At 32.6% G+C, this 20,999-nt stretch overlaps 1 protein-coding gene across 1 annotated transcript; it reads right to left on the bottom strand.

Moving 5' to 3' along the window:
- Positions 1–351: 351 nt before the first annotated feature.
- Positions 352–20,775, bottom strand: Polr3E (RNA polymerase III subunit E). The gene is made up of 11 exons (XM_014435217.3): positions 20,597–20,775; positions 20,338–20,439; positions 20,114–20,256; positions 19,602–19,771; positions 18,578–18,747; positions 16,066–16,222; positions 14,847–14,970; positions 12,381–12,441; positions 3,109–3,272; positions 1,297–1,451; positions 352–820 (listed from the first exon to the last, which is right to left on the bottom strand). Exons 1-11 carry the CDS (start codon positions 20,630–20,632, stop codon positions 774–776), a joined length of 1,329 nt encoding a protein of 442 aa, XP_014290703.1. The 5' UTR covers positions 20,633–20,775; the 3' UTR covers positions 352–773.
- Between the last annotated feature and the right edge of the window lie 224 nt (positions 20,776–20,999).

Raw genomic sequence — 20,999 nt, 5'->3', positions numbered from 1 at the left:
TCTGAGCTCATTCTATAACAGCTCAAACATATTTTTTTTAGGATAAATAACTTAAGATCCCTTAACAGACCTATCCACCCTGGTACTCCACAAGGTTCGGTACTTTTCCATATTGTCTTTAACTTTTATCTTCATATCATTCATACCGTCCGCATATAGCACTACAGCTATGTTTGCTGATGATACAGCATTTTTTTGTGAACACAGTGACATAATGACCAGAAATATACTGTTGACTTACTTACCTTAGTGTTCTGGGACAATAATTTGATATCCATTTATCAAATGATTGTTCCAGATCTGTCTAACAATATAAGCCCAATCTGGTAATAAAGAAATAATAATAAAAAAAAACTTTCAATAAGTATATTCATGTTGATCTAGCTTGCCAGACATGTTGCTTACCTTAAACATGTAATTTCAATTTCATTCAGTTTTTTATTCTTCTGGCAGGTTTACACTTAAGATTTTGCTAAACTTGGTTCAAATGACTCAGGTCTAAAAAAAATGTAAGTGTAATTTTCTTTATATATACATATATATATTTTTAATAGGCTTTGGGATAGTGATTACAAAACTCTATATTTTTATCTGTCTGGATATATAACAGATATAGGCATAGGGCACATGCCTCCATTAATCAGCAGTAATTTAGTGAGATTGTGGATTACAATGCTGAGCTTTGAGGATTATCCTGGGATGATCTCTGACTTTACTGCCAAATATAAAAATATGAGTCCCAGAGAAAAGCTGTACATGAGCATACAGAACCTCTAATCCACTGCGATTTTGACACGAAATGGCAGATGATTATTTCGTTCTACAAACAGTTTAAAAAAAAAAAAATCATTACAATACAATAAAAATAGTTATATTCATTATAACATCATAGACTTATTATCTCATAAATTGAAGAGCTCAGGACAAGAATATAATATGCCCTACTATGTAAATTTTCAGAGAAAAAGTTGAAAAGAAAATTTACAATTCTCATTTAATGCTTTGTATGGTTCACATTCTATAATATTACACGTAAATATGTTGGAATCATGCTATTTGAGAACAAACGCAATAAATATATTTATAGAGAAACAAAGGAGCATATAGCTCAAAACACCAATTGAGGCTAGTCAGATTCCTGCTTCAAGCCATTCAATTCTTGAGACATAAGAAAAATTATACAATAACTGGTTAGTTTTTTTTTAAAAAACACACTTTGTTTCTGATTATAAATGTTTTGTTTTTTTATTAATAATATAAAAAAATTAGTAAAAGGAAAAAAATGATTTTATTTACCTCTTTTGATATTATCAGAATCATCTTCTGATAGTGAACTGCCTCTACCTCTCCTGCTTGAATCTCTCCTTCTCCTCCGGCCACCCAAACCTTCAGTAACCTGATTAGCTCTAGCTTCCCACAGGAGTGCTTGCTGCTCTACAATTTCTGGATATCTTAAAAATAAATAAATCCTACTTTCACAAACCATTTAAATATGAAATTTTAAAACAAGTACTATTAGAAAAAAAAAAGTTGGGTACATATGGAAAAATGAATGTAAACAACAAATATATTAGCTTCTGGTCTAATGAAAAAAAAAAAAAAACAGTACTTGATGAAAAAAACAAAAACATAATCTCTAAAAGAATCGTGTAATTTCTGTCTCTGAAAAATATATATAAAATATAATTTAATCTTGATTAAATCCTACCATTATGTCTGGACCTCACTAATTTAAGCCTGAATAGAAATAAAATTAAACATTACACTAATTTAAATTTTGTGGAAGAAAAGGAAGGTTTCTAGATAATAACTGCAAGAATTAATGAGTGATTAAATAAAGACCGATTTTTAACAAAAAAACATCTCTAATAATATAAAAATTCTAAATCTATTATTTAAGGTTAATTCTTAGTTAAAACCAATATCAAGCAAAACTTGAACACAAAATCTACTAATAAAATTATGATTTCAAATTTTTAGACCTATTACTGTAACAAAAGAATCCCAAGACAATGAAGTAATAAACAACCACAACAATGTTAAAAAAAAACAAAGACAATCATATAACAATCAATTATTAATTTTAGAATCTCATTTCAAAAGGATAACAATAATTAAAAACATTAAAATACAAAAAAAACATACAAACTAAAAGAAATTAACCAACCTTACTGGCCAACTTATGTGAAAGAGATAACTTATGGCCTGCCACACACTCATGAGTTTTGGAAGTTATTAACATTTCTCTGTTTTTATTTTGAAGTTATCTTTAACCTCAAAATTAATTCAATGATGATTTTTTTTTCTTGACCAACGATAATTTTATATCAAATTAATTTTATTATTTATTCATTTTTATTTATTTGACAATTTTTTTATTGTTTGTAAAGAAAAAAAAATCATGAAATCATTTTACTAAACTTTCAATTAAGATCTGAATAACATAAAACATTTTTCCGTTTTGATGAATGAAAACAAAGTTAAGATATATTAGAACAGTCATGGCAATGAGAATTAAATAGCTTATGATTAGTCCAATAGCAGTCAAATATTGTCATATAATTTATTAACCATGTTTATAAGATGGAAATGTACCCTAAGGCTTTAAAGTAACCAATATGAATGTATCCTTAGAATCTATTTAATTCTGGGAAAAAAAGATTCTTTATTTGAAGCAGTGCTTAATGGTGGATTTTTCCATGAATTGCTACTACAATCAAATCATAAAACATTATTCAGTCTCAATTCTACTGATCAATTAGTGACTCTTATGTTCCATATGTATTTGTAAATGAACTAGCAAAATAGGTATACCAGTTCTTTCAAAAGAAACTGCAATATAACTGAAATCCTTTAGCCAGTATCCTCTCCTCCATTACAATCCCTGGCTATTTCACAGAGGTGTCTGATGTAAAAATGAATTACCTATTTAAATGATATTTTTATCATTAGAGTTCTACCAATAGATAGCAAAATACCCAAGTTAAACACAGATCATATATCTCATTTATTAACAGCTTATTTGTTGGATGCACCTTGTATACAGCTGTGAATTTCAAGAAATAAAGAATAGAAAAAATTAAAATTGTCAGTTCACTTATTACCTACCTGGTTATAAATCTTATATCTTGAGGTTGGCAAAATATCCAAGCCTTACGCTGATTAAGTTTACCCACTTCTGAAACTATTTCCAAGATAACTTCAGGGGGCAATCTAATAATTTCTCCCAATTTGAAACGTTCAATAGCACGGCCTTCAAAATATTGAAGCAGCTAAAAATAAAAATATGAATTTGAATGAATACTGAGTCTTTTGTAGAAGTATATATTTTATTTGTAAGAAAAAATGGAACTACATGATTAGGTAAAAATTAATTTGTAGTCATCAATAATTATCTAAAAATTATCCTTTTCATTATGTATTGCAATGTTTTATTTTGTTAAAGCAATTTTAGCATTATTTTCATTTATAAGTACTATTACATAAGCTATATATATAATTAATGATTTGATATAACTAAAGTTAATTATAATGAAAAAGAGAATGTTAAAACGATTTTGTATTTACTATTGAATATTATCTTCTAATAAAAATAAAAAATCAGATGAGTTGAATTACTGTGAATTGGTTTACTGCAAATTTTGGAAGAGTATATTCCAAATTCTATGTCAATGTGAAGAAAGTCTTTAAGGCTAAATGTACCGATTTTTAGTAAGTTTTTTTTCAAGAGATGGCAGCACTTTCGGGGCAAATTTACTTTTCTTCTCATTTGAATACGGAATAATAAATTTCCCATCCATAAACAGGTTTACCATTTAGAGCTCCATAGAAGTTACTGAAATTGTTTCATTAATTTTTGTTGTAATTATTTTGGGATTTAAAAAAATTATCTTTGTTATTATTTGTAAATCAAAAAAAGTGAGCTTATAGGCACTTGACCACAAGCAAATAAAACAAGTCTGCCCAAACAGATTCATTTTTTGGTAGCATAGGATGATCGTAAAGAGAAAAATACGATTTAGGATTAAAGCCGGGAGATTTGTAATTGCTAGGCCAGAGCAAGTGGCAGCTTACCCCCACTTCTCTAGACGTTGATGCTACGAGAGCCGCAAAGTTTGTCTGCTTGATCTATGTATTTCCATGCATTTTTGATATTTTTTCACTAATACTAAAGTGGAATTCCGAAATGAGAATACAACATTTTTAAAATTAAAATAATTTTAATTTTAATAAATATGTTTTTAAATTTTTTTCATTAGGTAAATTTTGATTTCCTTGTCAAAATATTTCAATGCTAAATTTATCATAATTTATCATTGTAATCACTGTATTGTTATAGTTTATTTTTCTCATGTCTAGAGAAATAAAAAAAAGAAAATTATAAATAAGTATTGTATGGAAAAATTGTTCATTGATAGATGAGAATACATAGTGCCAACGTTTCGGCCAGAATTTATAGCCTTCATCAGGGCTAAGAAAAAAAACAAGATAACAACCAGTGAATAAAGGATGTATAGAATGATTAAAGTAAATAATTGTACAGAATGAATATAGGTAAAAATAATGTAATGAAAGAAGTGCGAAATAAAAGGTGTATATAGATAATTAAATATGTGAGTAAAATAACATAATTAATAAAATAAAAATGTAAAGTTATATAATGCAAAGAAACTTTGAAATATGAATAATTTAATTTAATAATAATAATTTAAAAATGGAAAGAAAATATTGAACTAATGTAATATGTAAGTCAAAAAAAGAAGCATAAAGAAACAAAATACAAAGTTAGTAAGACAAAGAAGTAATTAGAAAATAATGATAATACTTTGTTCTGTGTGTGTATTGAAAAATAGACGATAAAAGGAGAGATCAACAAGTTCAAAAATAATAATTAAATTTAATAAAAGTAGTGAACATTACAATAACATAAGAAACACACTAAAATTTAGTTCTGTCGGATTCACTAATGCCTAACCACCTCATTAATCTGGGATTTAATAATTCAGGAAGAATTACTTACATGTATCGAAGAAGGAATATGGAAGAAGGCGAACCAATGGAGGTCAAAGCCCAACAAGTTCAGAGGAAAAGCCTTCGGCAGAGACTGATCGGATCGTCAAGTGAGTCGGTGGAAGTTTCAGGAGTAACAGAAACTGAAGACGAAGTGGATGAACAAAGGAATGGTCGTGAGCAAAGGAGCCGAGAAAGCACGTAGAGGCGAGGACTAGGAGGAAGGAATACACGTGAGATCTGAGGAGGATGTAAGCAGGGAGGCGACCGCACATTGACAAACTATCACGTGAAAAGGGAGCAGGGCGGTCTGTCTATTATCCGAGTGAACGGGGGAGTAAGCTGTCTGGTGGACACGAGCAGTTCAAAAACTATTTCTTATAGAGAAGTACTAATTAGCGGTGAGGGGAGGACACTCCAAGTAAAGGTTTGCAAATGTAAATTAATCACTCTGGGTGGATCATGCAGTATAGGGGATAGGTCTGAGTAAGTGGAGGCTAAAGGGCGCATTTAAACAATTCATGTAGTGAGTAGGATGCTTAGGGATTATCAGGTGATTATTGGTTGTGATCTTTTTGGGAAGTGGCTGCTTAGGTAAGATTGGGGGCTAAGATAATAAAAGAATAGTAATGGGAAATGGAATATTAAAATCTGACGAAAGAAGTGGAAATGCCAACAAACAATAGCAGACGGGAAGGCGCGAGTAGGGGCAGTAACGCAGGTAGAGAATTGGACGCCATTATAACGGATTTGACGTTATTTTCGTTTATGAAGGAGAGGTATTGAGTTCAAAAGAAAGGACGGTTCATGAGATTCCACTAAAACAGGAAAGAGTGACTTATGTTAGGGAACGAAGATACTCACAGGCACTCTGGAAGAACATAAGAGACGAAATAGAAAACTTTAGAAGACAAGGATTCATTTTAGACAGTATGTCACCCAATAATAGTTCATAGTGGGCGGTGTGGAAGAAGCCTACGCCAGGTGAGAACGGAAGATATATAGGGTGGTCTTTGATTAACGTAAGGTCAATGATAATACCATCGCTGATAAGTATCGGATGGATACCAAGGTTTGAGGATATCCTTGGCAGACTAGGAGGGGCAAAATCTTTAGCACCTTGGACTTGAAAGCAGGGTATCACCAGATTCGTATGCACCCAGAGGACCAACACAAAACGGCTTTTACTTTCGAACGAGGGCACTAAGAATTTAGGAGAATGCTGTTTGATCTGAAGAACGCGAACATTACATTTCAAAGGTTAACAGACGAATTTTTGAGAGGTATAGATGAATCAGTACGCCAGATTTACCTGGACGACCTCCTGGTGATTAGTAAATTGGTTATAGATCATATAAGACACTTAAAGAGCGTTTTTCAGAGGATGCGAGAATGCGGACTAAAACTATCTTAAGAGAAGTCATTGCTGGGACAAAAACAAATACATTTTATAGGACACACCATATCTCAGGAAGGGGTAAGATCGGGCCATTGAAGACAATATAAGACAATGTATAGATCAGTAGCAGAAGGAACCAGTACTGGCGTTTCCTGACTTACAAAAGCAGTTTACGCTCACGAAAGACACTAGTGAGTACGCGCTGGGAGCAGTGCTGTCATAAGAAAGTGAGGTAAGATGTAACAGAGGCAGAAACACGTTACAGCGTCTTTGAATGAGAACGACTGGGTTATATATTATTATTGATAATAATTATATATCACATTATCGACCATAATATGGTCAATAGAGCATTCCCAATCCTACTTGGGAGAATATTTAGGATCCAGACGGACCACAGGCTCCTCCAATGGGTGGGGAAGCTAAAGGAATCGTCAGTGATAATTACAAGGTGGAAAGAACTATTGATCCAGTACAACATGGACATCAAGTACAAACCTGGCAAGGAAAACGTAGTAGCAGATTGGCTCTCATGAGGAATAATGGTAAACGCAGTAGAATATGACCATGGGAAAACGTCTGGAATTGGATAGTAGTTTTTGAGGGAGTGGACACCGGAAGAAAGGAAGCAACCAGAAAACCAGAATGGGGAGGATACATCCACAGAAGAAAGTTCAAACGACGAAAGACCGACAAAAATGGAGGAGCTTGAGGAGATTATCAACAAGAAGAGGTACCAGATTATTTGGAAGAAAAAAACCACAGGGTTGCTGAAGATGGAACATAGCAAGTACGGCAGCAGTATCATTTCGACTATCTGGTCACAACCGGGTGTCAAAGAGGATTAAATCTCTAGAGAACTAAAAGAAGCATCCAACGCCAGTAAGATTAACCATTCATGTGTTGGAAACGCGACAGTATAGGAAAAGAACTGCTATGGAGAATGGAAAAAATTGACATAGATCGATCGTTTATTCGATGCACGTTGATGGTAGGCCCCCTGCGAGATCCAGAACATCTAAAAGAAGTGTTGGCGTATCACTAAGGAAAAACTAATCATTGTGGGCTGAACGTGACTTTACAAGCATTGCGGCGCAAATACTTCAGGTGGGGCAGAAAACGCACAATCTAGGAGATTCTTGGGAAATGCTAGGTGTGCCTCAGTACGAAGTATGATCGGCACCAACCCCGTGTAGCTCAAGAAGAAACCTCTACCGCGAATACACTGCTAAGCGACTTACAGGTGAATTCTTTCACCTGGAAAGGCTATATGTGAGTCATAGTCATCGATGTATTCAGTAAGGTGACTATGGCATCTACAGGACAGATCAGCGGAAACGGTTTTACGAGCTCTTCGGACATGGTTCCGATTATATGGTGTGCCCGACAGAATTTCTTCCAACAGTGGGAGAGAATTTGACAATACAAGCATCAGAGAGGAAATGAGAATATTGGAAGTGGTTTGGCACCTCAACATCCAAAAAGCCGCCGATAGATAGAGCGACTCCAATGCACTCTGAGTGATGAGCATACCAGCTAGAAAGGGGACTGGAGCCTGATGACGCCATAGAACGGGCAGGCGCAGCATACAACCACTCCATATACACAGTCATGGGGTTTGCCCTATTCGAAATTCTTTTTGGGATGCGGTTGCGTCGACGGACTGCCATGGTACTTTGCCGGGAGAGGATGAAATGGCCGGTAATGTTTTGGCCTTCCATAAGTCAAGAACAGGATTCGCAAGGGAAAAAGTAGAAGAGTGGTACAGCATAACTTCTGCTCCCTATAACTGCAAATTTCTTAGGTGAACAAAGATATATTCCGGGACCCAATTCTGAATCTTCCTCAGAAAACCCACCGGTAGCAGTTCCGCCTGTTACAAATCAGTTTCCACCTCTACCGTAAATCATCATGCCACAAGCACATGCCAATGCTCTGGAGTGGAAATCTGGATGGTAATGGTACAAGATCTCAGGTAAAATATCAGGCATTCCATGGAGAGGTTGCTGCAAGAGCCGGTACTTGCTTTTCCGGATTTCACTCGGCAATCTACAATAACAATAGATGCCAGTGAGTATGCGCTAGAAGCTAGATGTTGTCTCAGGAGGGCGAAAGGAGAGAGTGCCCAGTGGCATACGCCAGCAGGTGCCTTATGAAGACGGAAATTGCATATAGCACAATGGAGCGAGTACTCCTAGGAATAGTGTGGGCTGTCGATCACTTTTGACCATATGTATTCAGTAGAAGTTTCAAGTTACATACTGACCACAAACCACTCTAGTGGGTGGGAAACTGAAGGAAGCGTCAGTCAGGATTACAGGTTGGAAGGTGTTCCTAGCCAAATATAACATGGATACACTGTATAAACCAGGTAAAAAAAGAGTTTGGTTGTCTCGATCACCGTGGAACAAGAAAATGTACAATGAGGCTACGAGAATGGACGCCAAGAGAGAAAGAACATGGGTGACCATGATTGACCTCTTGCGGCAATGGTGCACCAGGTGCGAGACAGGTTTTCGGAGGTAGTTTTGGAATGGCCACATCTCGTTGGATGGGGAAGAGAATTCGACAACTCCTTGAACCAAAAGGAAATGAAAGATATCGATGTGATGTGGCACCTTAACACACCAGGAATAATTGAGGTCAAACTCCCTGATTCTCTGGAGGCACTCTTTTTCCGTATTGCTCACAATGGACTGTTGTAGGGCGGAGTGCTGTCCACAATTATCACTTGCTTCCGTAAACTTTCAATTTCTTCCCTAATGTGTCTACGAAGTGCCTAGGGATATCACCTCTCCTTCACGTGCTTCATCCTATCCTGCTTCAATGTGATTTCGTGCACCATTTTTCCTGTAGCTCTCGGTACTTCCCCTTCTTTACAAAAAATATCATCATATTACTTCAATATTGCCTCTTTCCTACTCTCCCTCTAGTTAATCATCCCCGTTCTCGCTTACAGTCACACACGAGCTTCTGAAAGCTGTACCTCTTCACTCCAAATCTAATATTCCACTGAACCCCACTATTTCTTATTTTCGCTACCACCTTTTCCAAAATATCTCGTAGTCAATGATTATGAGTGATAATCAATGATTATCTGGTTGTTTCGGGGCATTTTCCTCATTACATAGACTGTTACCTATCCTCCTTTAGCCGCCTAGGTACCCAATTCCATTTCTGCTTTCCCTTTTAATCCTACAAGGCCTAACCAGAGTTATCAACTGACAGTTACATACTCTGACCTGTAGTTCCTTCTTTCCACCACTCATCTCCCTAGGGCCTCTCGGCAGACGAATGTGTTTCCCAAGGTCAATCAGACAGCTTACTCCTCTCTTCGCTCGTATAATAGGCAAACCGCCGTGCTCCTCTCACATGGTGGTTCTCCAATGTGTAGTCGCCCCTCTGTGAGTACACTCCTCAAATCTCTTCTCGATTCTACCTGTCTTTTCGCTTCTTCTCCAAGTCCTCCTCTTGCCTTGACCACAGGAGATACCTACCGCAGATGCACCGCTCAATGATCTACAGGTTGACACTTTCATTAGGAGAGGATATAAATGGATAACCATATTTGATCTCTTCAGTAACGCACCAATGGCGCATCAGGTGCTAGACAAGTTGTCGGAAGCAGTGTTGGTAGCTTTCCAATTGTGGTTTCAATTCTACGGAGCTCCGGGTCGCATCTCATCAGATTCAGGCAGAGAATTCGACAACGCCATGTTTCGACCATAAATGAAGGATCTTGACGTAACATGGCTTCTCAACGCACTAGGGTACCCCAAGAGTAGAAGAGGCATAAAGTGGCTTCATGACATATTATATATATTATATCATATAGGCTTCATCGATACTTAAGTTATATATATACACAAATTAGGAGTAGTCAAGAGCGAAGTGAGAAAAAAAAGTTATAAGGAACGAATGGAAGTGAAAGCCTGCCATTATTGAGTCCAGTACCTCTGGACCGAATTTATTTTTTAATAATCCAACCTTTATTCTATAATATATTATGTTGTAGTACCTTACAAGATACGCTTTTCAAAGATAAACAAACTTCATCTTTCGGTATTAGACATTTGAGCCAGCAAGTTACTTATTTTTTCATTTTCCGCAGTCAAAATATCAACGATACAATTTACAAGGAAAACACTAGGTTTGACCACTGGTACTAATAGCTTTTATGCACATTCCTCACAAGCTTACTATATTAAAATACAACAAATAAAAACAAAAAATGAATAAATATATTAAAATAAAAAATAAATATGTAGAAAATTTAAATAATAATTATTTTGTATTTTTCCTATTGTCACATTGATTATTTTGTAGCCACATTGCATTTTGAAAAATCAGAAATCATTTCGTAGATCTGAAACTCTTTGCGTAGGTTAATAAAAGTTGGATTGCAAAATTTATTCTGTGGTTTGAATATTCCGATTAGATTTATATGTACAGGGTTTCCTGTAAGTGTTTACCAATATAACAGAAAAATATTCGGAAGTGAAATTCTAATAGACAAACAAGGGTTGTTATCACAAAATAAGTGTTTCATTGTTGCGTCCCTTTCTTTTTATTATTTCTCCCAATTGAACAGTCAATTAACTTAGTTGGAAAAATATTTGTACTTCTAAAATTTATTCTGAAACGTTTCTAATTATAATAAATTTAAAGAATTATTTGTTTATTCTTCTATAACTTATTTTTTGAAAGTACAAATCAGACAACAGTTGTGGATAATTATAAAAAAATTATAACATCCAATAAAAAATATTAAAAAAGTAAAAGCAAACAATAAGCTAAAATCTCATGATTCAGGAAATATTAATAGTAATTATCAATACTAATTAGATAGTTCCTAAGAGAAAAAAATTAATGCAAATTATTTTCAATATTAGTGTAGAAATAAATAATAGCAGAATACCAATAGTAATTTATTGTTACTATTCTCAAATTTAGGTATTGCTATGAGAAAGTTAGTTTTAGCAGCCTTGAGTTGCCGTATCGTTCCAGCCGGTACCACCTCAAACGGTTTCCTTCCATTTGTAAACAAAAACGTATTTTTCTCTTTACGATCGCTGTATAAATGCCATAATTTCACGGAATGTCTCATTGGTTTCAGTGTACGGTTTTACAAGTGCCTATAAGGCCACATTTTTAATTTTGTATCGTTAACTCATATTTTTGCATCTTATTTTCCTTATTATTGAATTGGTGCTTTTTTAACATAATTTCAGTAACTTCTATTTTCGAAAAACACAAAATGCACTTTACAGATCCGAAATCGGACCATCCGTTCAGGAGTAAATAGAAAAGTAAATTCTGGTGTGTCCCAGGGAGCAGTACATTTAGCCTTAATTAGATAATTTTAAAATTATACTTTATTTAGACTGTTGAAAAGTAAAAAATAAAATATAGTTACATAAAAGAAATGATATCCCAGCAGCTAAATTATTTAAAGGTTTTATTCAATGCATGAAATATTTTTAACTACCACTGGAGATGCACTCGTTACATTCAGAAGTATTTTTCTAGTTTATAAGTATTAAATTAGTTAGTTAGTACTAATTTATAAGCATAATTGATTAAATATAACGAATAAATAACAGAATTCTTTAGGAAAAAAAATCTGAAAAATACCTAAATTTTATGAATAATTCTTTGTTTTTGGATAATGATAAACAAAGATTTAAGTATACTTTATGAATAATTAGCCTTCATATATTTTTTTTTTTAAAAGCTATTAAACCCTCTGAAAATTCTGCCAAACACAATGTCTGAGACAACACTGCCTTAACAAGGTCACTTTATGCCATATGCATTAAGCCTACCAGTTCCTGTGATAAGTGATACTGAGATTATGAAATCTCCCATATACTTTTATGGCTTATAAAATAAATAAATCATGTTTCATTGCAAACAATAGATGACTCAAGAGTTTTAGATTTAATAAACGAACATTTTTTATCAACCTTACCACATAATCTCGTGCACGGATTAGTTGTTCTTGTGGTACTGCATGATGAGCACCAACATACCTGAAAAAAAAAAAAAAAATTGCTGAATTCCAATTTTTCATTTTTTCCTGACCTTATCACATATATGACACATTGCCCTCATATTTTTATTACTTTCATTGACACCTAAGTAAGAAATGAACCGTAATAGGATCAAATTTTCAGTATACAGTTTTCCACGAATCTATAAATTTCAGAACCACTTAAGTGAAAAAAAAATTATATTATCTACAACTACTTGAAGTTTATATTGATTTGTTAAATTATTTAGCTCAATTCCTGAGGGAGATCCATCCAATTTTGGTTTCTGAATAATTCTAATTTTGTATACTTCTGGAAAAAAAGATCCAACTGGATCGAGGTGAGGAAGAGGTTCTCAACCCTCAGTGAACATTCCAGATGCTCATTTAAGGAATGATTAAATGGTAAAACAAGTTTTATTTATTTATTGAAGAAACTTGAAATAAAAGTAAATGAGCAAAAGATTAATATCAGACAAATTTTAGTGAAGATACAGGACCTATCACTGTACTGGTCTAAGCAGCCAAAGTAATAATGAAAGTCATGTGAATGCCATACCTGATATTTAATAAAAACAACAGTTTATATTTATATTTAGTCAAATTTCATCTAAAATAAACTATTACTGAACTAATTAAACAATAAAAGATTCTTTGTATAAAATATTTATATAACATTTGAAATATTTTTATATATAATGATCATATGGATTATTTTAGTAACTCAATGTATTTATCTGACAATTTCTACACTAATGAAGCAGTGGATAGATTGTCTTCTAGTTTGTAGTGTCATTTCATATCAATAATAAAAGTTAAACACAGTTGTGAACCTTGAGTAAATAATTGAAAACTAAAACTAAAAATAAAATAATTGATTTTTCTTAAATAACTGATTAGTGATGATTATTGAAGTTCAAATTCCATTTAAGTAGTAATTCTTAAAAAATTAAAAAAAAATGAAGCTTACAGAAAGGTATTCCTAAGACATACCGATTATTCAGATATGTGATATAAAAAAATACAGATAAACAGAAAAAAAGATAAATAGCAGTTGGAAGATAATGAGAAAATAAGGAGCTAATGGAAGTTGAATATCTACGAATCAACAATGATATGGGGTCATTTCATGGGAAAGTTGTCATTAAGCCCAGAAAAAAAACATGACAGTTTTTTCTACAGCAATAGTAGACTTAACAATGCTCACACACCATCTTTTCATCCATTTTGCTAGCCTGTGATAATGCTGACAGAAAAGAGATAAGTGAAACACTATACAAACTGGGTATTCCACCATGACTTGTCAGCCTGGCTAAATTGACAATACATATGAAATAGGAATTACTTTTCAGTACAGGAGTATGGCAGGGTGATGTATTACCCTACTAGTGGCTTAACCTTGCCAGAGAGAGTGCAACACATTATTTATTTGATCTCTGAGTCACCCTCGAAATGATACTTAGCAGAATGTTAGTCGCAGATTAGCAGCAGCAAACAGGAGTATTATATTATAAGCTACTTTGGACTGATCAAAGGTTTCATAATTAAGTAAATTAACAATGAAGCCAAAGTGAGACTCTACAAACTGCAAATAAATTCAGTCCTAACTTATGGATCTGAAACTTGGGTATTGACTAAGGCTGACGCTAAAAAACAAAACAAAAAAAAAAAACTCTAGTTTTTGAGAGGAAAATAATGCAAAGAATACATGGTCCAACCAAAGAAGTAAATATCTGGTCAGAAAGAAAAAAATATGGAAATTGATGACCTTTTCTAGAACATGAATATTATAAGCTCTGTGAACCTCAGGAGGTTGAGATGGGGCATGTTGCAAGAATGGAGGACAGTGAAATATTGGGGAAATAAGAAAGGGAGGACCTTTATCATAGAATATGGTTTAATAATGTTTGCACAGATGACAAGAAACCAACTAAATTAAGCTGACTAGGTGGCTGCTACACAGAATATAGAATAGTAGAGTTTTTGGAGGATGTCCTGATTCAAAGATGGGTTATTGCATACGAAACATACACGTAACAATGAAAAACTGAAAATGAATACATAATACCATCACTGAAAAGCTTAAAATAAGGCTCTACTACTTAATATGTATTAAATTACTACAATATATTACTAATAATTTTGAATAATATTAACAAATAATAATTATTCATTAATCATAACAATAATTAATAATAATTATTCCAATTATAGTGTCATTGAACTATTTCTATAAATATAATACACATCAATTATATTAAATTGTTATTCATAATATAATACACATCAATTATATTAAATTGTTATTCATAATATAATACACATCAATTATATTAAATTGTTATTCATAATATAATACACATCAATTATATTAAATTGTTATTCATAATATAAAATATTATTTACCTAAGATCCGACCTGAGTACCCAGACGCCCTGGACAAGGACTCCGGAGGTTTGAAGACAAGGGAGGATTTCTGCTTCGGTAACACCTAGCACTTCAGTAGCTACAGAAGTCTTAATACATTTAACTGAAATATAAATCTTTGTTTAAATCAACTATTAATGGATATTAGAAACTAGAAAAAAAAAACTAATTATATAAATGTTTTGAAAAAAATAACTGCCCATGTTGAATAATTAATCAGACTTGAGAACATTAGAAATCTAAATACTTTACAAATAAGGAAGTACATTTTGAGGACTTATTTTAATGGTTTTAATTTTGTCAAAAATGCGTTGCTCATTTGCTCACTAGAATTTTCAAATTTTCTTAAGAAATTATTAAATAAAGATATACTAGATTTTTCCACCACCTTAAGCACATCATGGATTATCAATAGTTGTTGGGAAATTCATAAATCAAGTCAGTTTTGATTAGAGGATATGAGAGATCTTATTGGTTAGTTAAAGAAAAAAGAAGAAGTGACTTTGGCGAGCAAAATTTTTCAAAAATTTACTCATATACAGCAAGTAAACATTTTTCATAAAAACATTATATGCTATTATAGAGCTGATTCAGGAAATACCTCACCAAACAAAAAATATTCAATTTTTTGATTTCCCTAAATCCAGTAGTATCAAAAATTTCAAAAATGTGTAAGGGAAGATCCCTGTAACAATGTCAATAACAAGTCACTAATGACCATCTATCTAAACCACTACTACTTCAACATCCATTTTACCTGCAACGGTGAACCGAAAATTTGGCCGACCAGCACCAACTGAAAAGGACTGACAGAGAGGAGATGGTGCAGTCGGCTCATTTGGTTTGGGGTAACCTAACTACAAAGCCCGTACTCATCTGAGCATGCAATCACTTTGATGTGCTGATAATCCTTGGCTCAAAATGTTCGGTGTCGTGTAACTTGAACCTGTAGTACTTATCTGAGGAAGATGGGCGTTCAGGTGTGCTCATTTGGTGCATTTTTGCATTGGCAATTTGTTGGCAAATGAAATTGACTTAAAATTGGAAGATGGAGGTAGGCACTAAGATCCCTTTAAACTCTTTTTATATTTCCCTCTCCCCAGCTCCTATTTGCTATACATGTGAAGTATTATAAATTACTAAAATTGTACTGTATGTTTATATATGTGTTTGTTTGTAAATATATACATATACCTACCTCTAGTCAACAGTTCAGTAACCCTTTGTGTTAAGCCACCAGATGTCTCAATATTATTCAAGTTACTATCTCTTTTAGCTATACTGTCCAAGTAATCAACTGAAGAAAGTGGTGTCCGCCCTTCCATCAGGGCTTTAGAAAGCCTCTGTCTCTCAACCTAACAAAGAAAATTTCAGTTAAATTAATTAATCCAACCTAACAAAGAAAATTTCAGTTAAATTAATTAATCCAACCTAACAAATAAACCTTGAATAAAAAAAAATTATAAGACATTTCATTTATAGTTTTGCAGGATACATATTTTTTTCTGACTACAAGAATTCTTTTCAGATGTCACTGTAACTGTCAGAATGGTGCACTTTTTTTTTTTTTTTAATACATGGTGTAAAGATTTTTTCGGACTTATGAGGAATTACATAATATGTGATGACATTGCAATTTTACAGAGCAATTACTTTCTGACAATTACATTAATAAAAATAACACTTTCTATTTTTTTAAAAACAATGTTTCGGTATTAGTTTCGAAACACAATCTGAATTAATGGCTGGGTGTGTATTCATACAAGATGAGATAACAACCAACCATTGTTGTTGGTTATAACTGGACATCATAACAATGTATAATCTAACTGAAAAAGATCTATTGCAGGTTTATGTATCTTTCGAGCAAGTGGAATTCGATAACTATGATCCAATTCATACAGTAATAATAAAGTAGATTATTATGCGCAAAAACAGAAAATTATGAATACTAGGAGATGATGGTTGGGGTGTGGTCAAATGAAACACAAATAAGTTGGTGTAGCTTATTTGATTGTGCCAATGGTTCGGCTAGAATTTCCAGCCTTCATCAGGGCTAAGAACAGAACAAAATAACAACCAATAAGTTAACAGAAACTCTAGCCAAAACGTTGGCACAATTAAATAAGCTACACCAACTTATTTGTGTTTCATTTGACCGCACCCCCAACCATCATCTCCTAGTACGTCATCCATGGTCAACTATCTCTCATAATGAAAAATTATGAATAAATGATTTCACGCCCACCCATGGCATTATGTATGTCCCATATGCAAAATGTAGCTAAGGGTTGTATCGAAATATGAGGATGGATCATATAATATTCCCTTATCACTTAAATATAAACAGCAACATTTATTTCTAAACCAGATAGATCATTTGAAAGATAACATTGTTCTATTTTCACTTTAATCGTCATTTCATTCCAAGCTTACTTTCAGATGCTACTACAGCTTTTTATCCTGTATAACAAATATCTGCTGTTAATTTAATTTTGATAGAAGCAGATTTGCACTCAAAGGAGTTCATGAATTAAAAATCTTCCAATCTTCAAGCACATTCTCCCAACTTATCTCGCCTGAAACTGACAGACTTCTGCTCCAGTTTTCTTCATAAGTGCCCTTACTTCTCTGTGCTAACAACCATATATACAAATTTAAAACTGTTACGCTTTTGTCAATTATTTATAAATATCTAGAACAAACAACCTCTTTTGGAAAAAAAAAAAATTAATGCACAAATTTCACACTTGATGTAACAGAAATTGAAACCTCCTTCTTGGATGGCTGCTCATCAAGTACTGCATGGCATAGCAAATCTTGGCAAAGTAGGATTGAGGGAAGGAAAATACTGCAGTACTGGTAGTGTAGTCAGAAGTTTGGCTGAAATTTCTCAATGGCTCTATTACTTTATGAAACTTATTTTATGATCTGCCCTCTTAATATTTCCCTTAGAGGTTAAATCAGAAAAATTTCTTTAGAAAACCCATAAAATTCATCATCAAGATACATCTCAAAAAATTTGAATTAATGTAAAATAAATAAATACTCTGCAGTAAATAACAGTCACAATGATTTTCTGCTCAATTGTAAATTATAAATTAATGGATTAATTACAGCTTAAACCAAAAATAAGCCATTATAAGAAGTTTAAATTAAAAACAAAAAAAGTAAAATTTCACTTGAAAATATACAGAACAAATTAAAATATTACATCTAAATAAAGATAACATTCACTATAACAGGCCCAATCCCTGTATATCTAGATCAGACAAAGGAATATCAAAGACACACCAACTTAACTCTGTGTGCAGGGTGGTCCTGAGGAACCACATAGCGATACGTAATTGTTTTATATTTTGGTGATCTGAACTGATTTATTTTTCTTAGGTCATTTTATTATTCTTAGGTTATATTATTTTAATAATATATTTTCATATAAGAAAATAAGTACAGTAGTAAATGCTCTAAATCAAGTATATGTTACAATAAAAAAAAAGTAGACAAATAATTGGGTCTGACAGACCTTACTGGTTAATGTATGTATCACCCAGGAAGAACCTGGAACCTCCAGGTTCAAAAGGTTCAACATATCCTACAACCATCACAGTCACATAGCTAGCTTTAATTATGTGAATTATAATATAAGTATTAGGGGCTACAATAACAAAATACAGCATTACACAATACAAAATAAAATAAAATCCTACCTGAGTTAGTGTTGAACTAGGACCATGGTATTCTGTATGATACCAAGGCTCTTCAGCTGATTTTTGACAGTAATATGAATAACTTTGCTGTCTTGCTTTTTTAGATTTCTCAGTTTCAACCTTTGAAAACTGAACACGTACCATTTTGGCTTCTTCTTCAGTAACCCCAACTAATACAAAATTAAAATAACAATTAGATCACTGAAAAAACTTTCAGAATAACATACGCTCAACATTTAATTATTAAATAGCTGGTAATATATGTGAATCATCAATAGACCATTAATAAACGAAAAAATAATAAATTATGCTACTTAATAAATAATACAATTTTATCATAATAAAATATAAATGTAAAAGAACAGAGAAATTTTACTTCATTATTGAAATAATTTACTGACAATAAATGCTAATGAAGTCTTAAGAGTAAATTAACCCATTGACAGTTTATCCCGTGACAATCATGGGTAGAACGTTAAGCATAAAACAGTTTATCCTCTGACAGTTATGGGGACAGAGCATCAAGTACCGTTCAGCTTATCTCATGCCACACTAAGGCATTCAAACTGTTTAGTCAACTAAATGTATCTAAGACTATGGCTAGATTCTTTCCTTCCTCTGTTTTCTAAATTATTATAACTGAAAAAAGAGGTGTAGTTTAGTTTTGATACAGTATGCCATCGACTTTCAAACTGATTACACAATCCTACACATCAGAGTTACAAAATTTAAGTACTTCAACAGTTCTAAAACTCATTTTTATCAATGAAAGAGTGAGGAAGGCAACAAGATACTACTGCTTGGATTGTGACATTGGCTAATATATGCTATGTTTTAAAATCTATCATACTCATTACTAACAAGTTACATATAAGACACATTTTTTATTACATGCCGAAATAATTCCAAAACTGAAAAAACTAGACATTTTTTGGACCAGAATTCATAATTTAACCACACTCTGAAAGGGTTAACTGAAACTTAACTCCACCATATATATTGATATATCACTGAAAAAACATACCTTGACTTTCATCAGTTTTAGAACCAAAGTGAGAAAGGCTAGGAACAAGTGAGACAGCACCTTTCAACGGAGTTAGGATAAGACAGCCATGAACCATTGTTCCTACAGCATAGCTTTCTAAATCAACTTCTGCTTTCTTTGATTCAAGCCTCAAATGATCCATACATTTCCTTGATAAAATAAATTAATTTAAAAATTTATATCTTAAACAATTTCATATAATATTTTCATTTATAATGATACAATGATTTGATATCTAATTACAAATTAACGTTCTTATAAGACCTAGATAATATAAATAAAATACTGACTATTTTTCATAAGCAACATCGATCATTATTTCAATTTAGACACAATTTCAATTCTAATAGTTTTAATTTAAGGATTATTCCAACCTAATTTCCTTTTCAGTTCTTTGAACTTTTACAGATATCTAATTAATATTATAAAGCACAATTTAGAAGATTATCACACAACAAAATATTGAAGCATTTATTAATGATCATACTTACGAAGGATATGTTTTAACAGTGGCTTGTTTATCTTTATCTGCATTAAGAGCGATTTGTTCCCCATGACTTCGGTCATAGTTATGGCTTTTAGAGTCTAAACCTAGTTCTAAAACAACTTCTTGATTCTCTGGTTTGATCTGGCTCTGAAAAATAATTTTATGAACACTAAGTAATCAAAATCTAAGAGAAAAAAAAGGCCACTAGAAATATGGAATAAAGTAAACCTTAAAAATGTTCACTTTGCTTGAAGAGGATGTAATAGGAAGAACAGGGTATTGAAAAATAAATAGTTTGTCTTCCAAATCACGAGATAAATAAACAGGTATCTGCAAAAGAAATTAATTAGAGAACAAAGGATTCAACAAATGACAAAACTTAGATGTCAAACAAAGAGATGAACTCATGTTTAGCTGTCATTCAATATTAGTAACATGTACAACATCAATAAAAACATTAGCGGTGCCAATTTAAACAGGAAAATACCTCACTTATTACAGGATCATCATCATCATTGATCATTTTAAATTACTGAACAAGACTGTCAGAAACAAACCATAACTACTACAACCACTCGAATAACATGAACGTCTAAAAGTAAACCACTCTGTAACCCATCCTCCTAAACTCGTTTGAAAGATCTTACTGACAGTGTTGACTTAAACTGCCATACGCATGTAACATTTATAAGTTTTTTAAATTTAAAAAAGGTTGTAAAATTGCTTTGTAAGTATGAAATAAATAAATAACAAAATTAAGGTTATCAATTTATTAAAAATAATATTTTGGTCGTACTAATAAGAATTTCATCCCGTCCAGATTTTTCTTTATAAACAAAGTTTTACCTAAGTATTTTCTCCTTTAAGGAATGTAATCTGATATGAATGAA

This window comes from Halyomorpha halys, unplaced genomic scaffold (genome assembly GCF_000696795.3).
Source record: "Halyomorpha halys isolate HHAL.00 unplaced genomic scaffold, Hhal_1.1 Scaffold1539.1, whole genome shotgun sequence".
Classification (NCBI taxonomy): domain Eukaryota; kingdom Metazoa; phylum Arthropoda; class Insecta; order Hemiptera; family Pentatomidae; genus Halyomorpha; species Halyomorpha halys.
Note: the sequence above shows the minus strand (reverse complement) of the source record. Positions and strands in the feature narration are given on the sequence as shown.

What these genes read in the sequence shown, in the direction of transcription:
- Polr3E (XM_014435217.3), bottom strand. Translation starts at nt 20,632, where the DNA reads ATGATCAATGATGATGATGATCCTGTAATAAGTGAG. An exon ending in ATGATCCTGTAATAAGTGAG is followed by an intron (nt 20,440 to 20,596) that starts GTATTTTCCTGT and finishes TTTCTTTTGCAG; the next exon opens with ATACCTGTTTATTTATCTCG. An exon ending in CTAGTTCAACACTAACTCAG is followed by an intron (nt 16,223 to 18,577) that starts GTAGGATTTTAT and finishes TTTCTTTGTTAG; the next exon opens with GTTGAGAGACAGAGGCTTTC.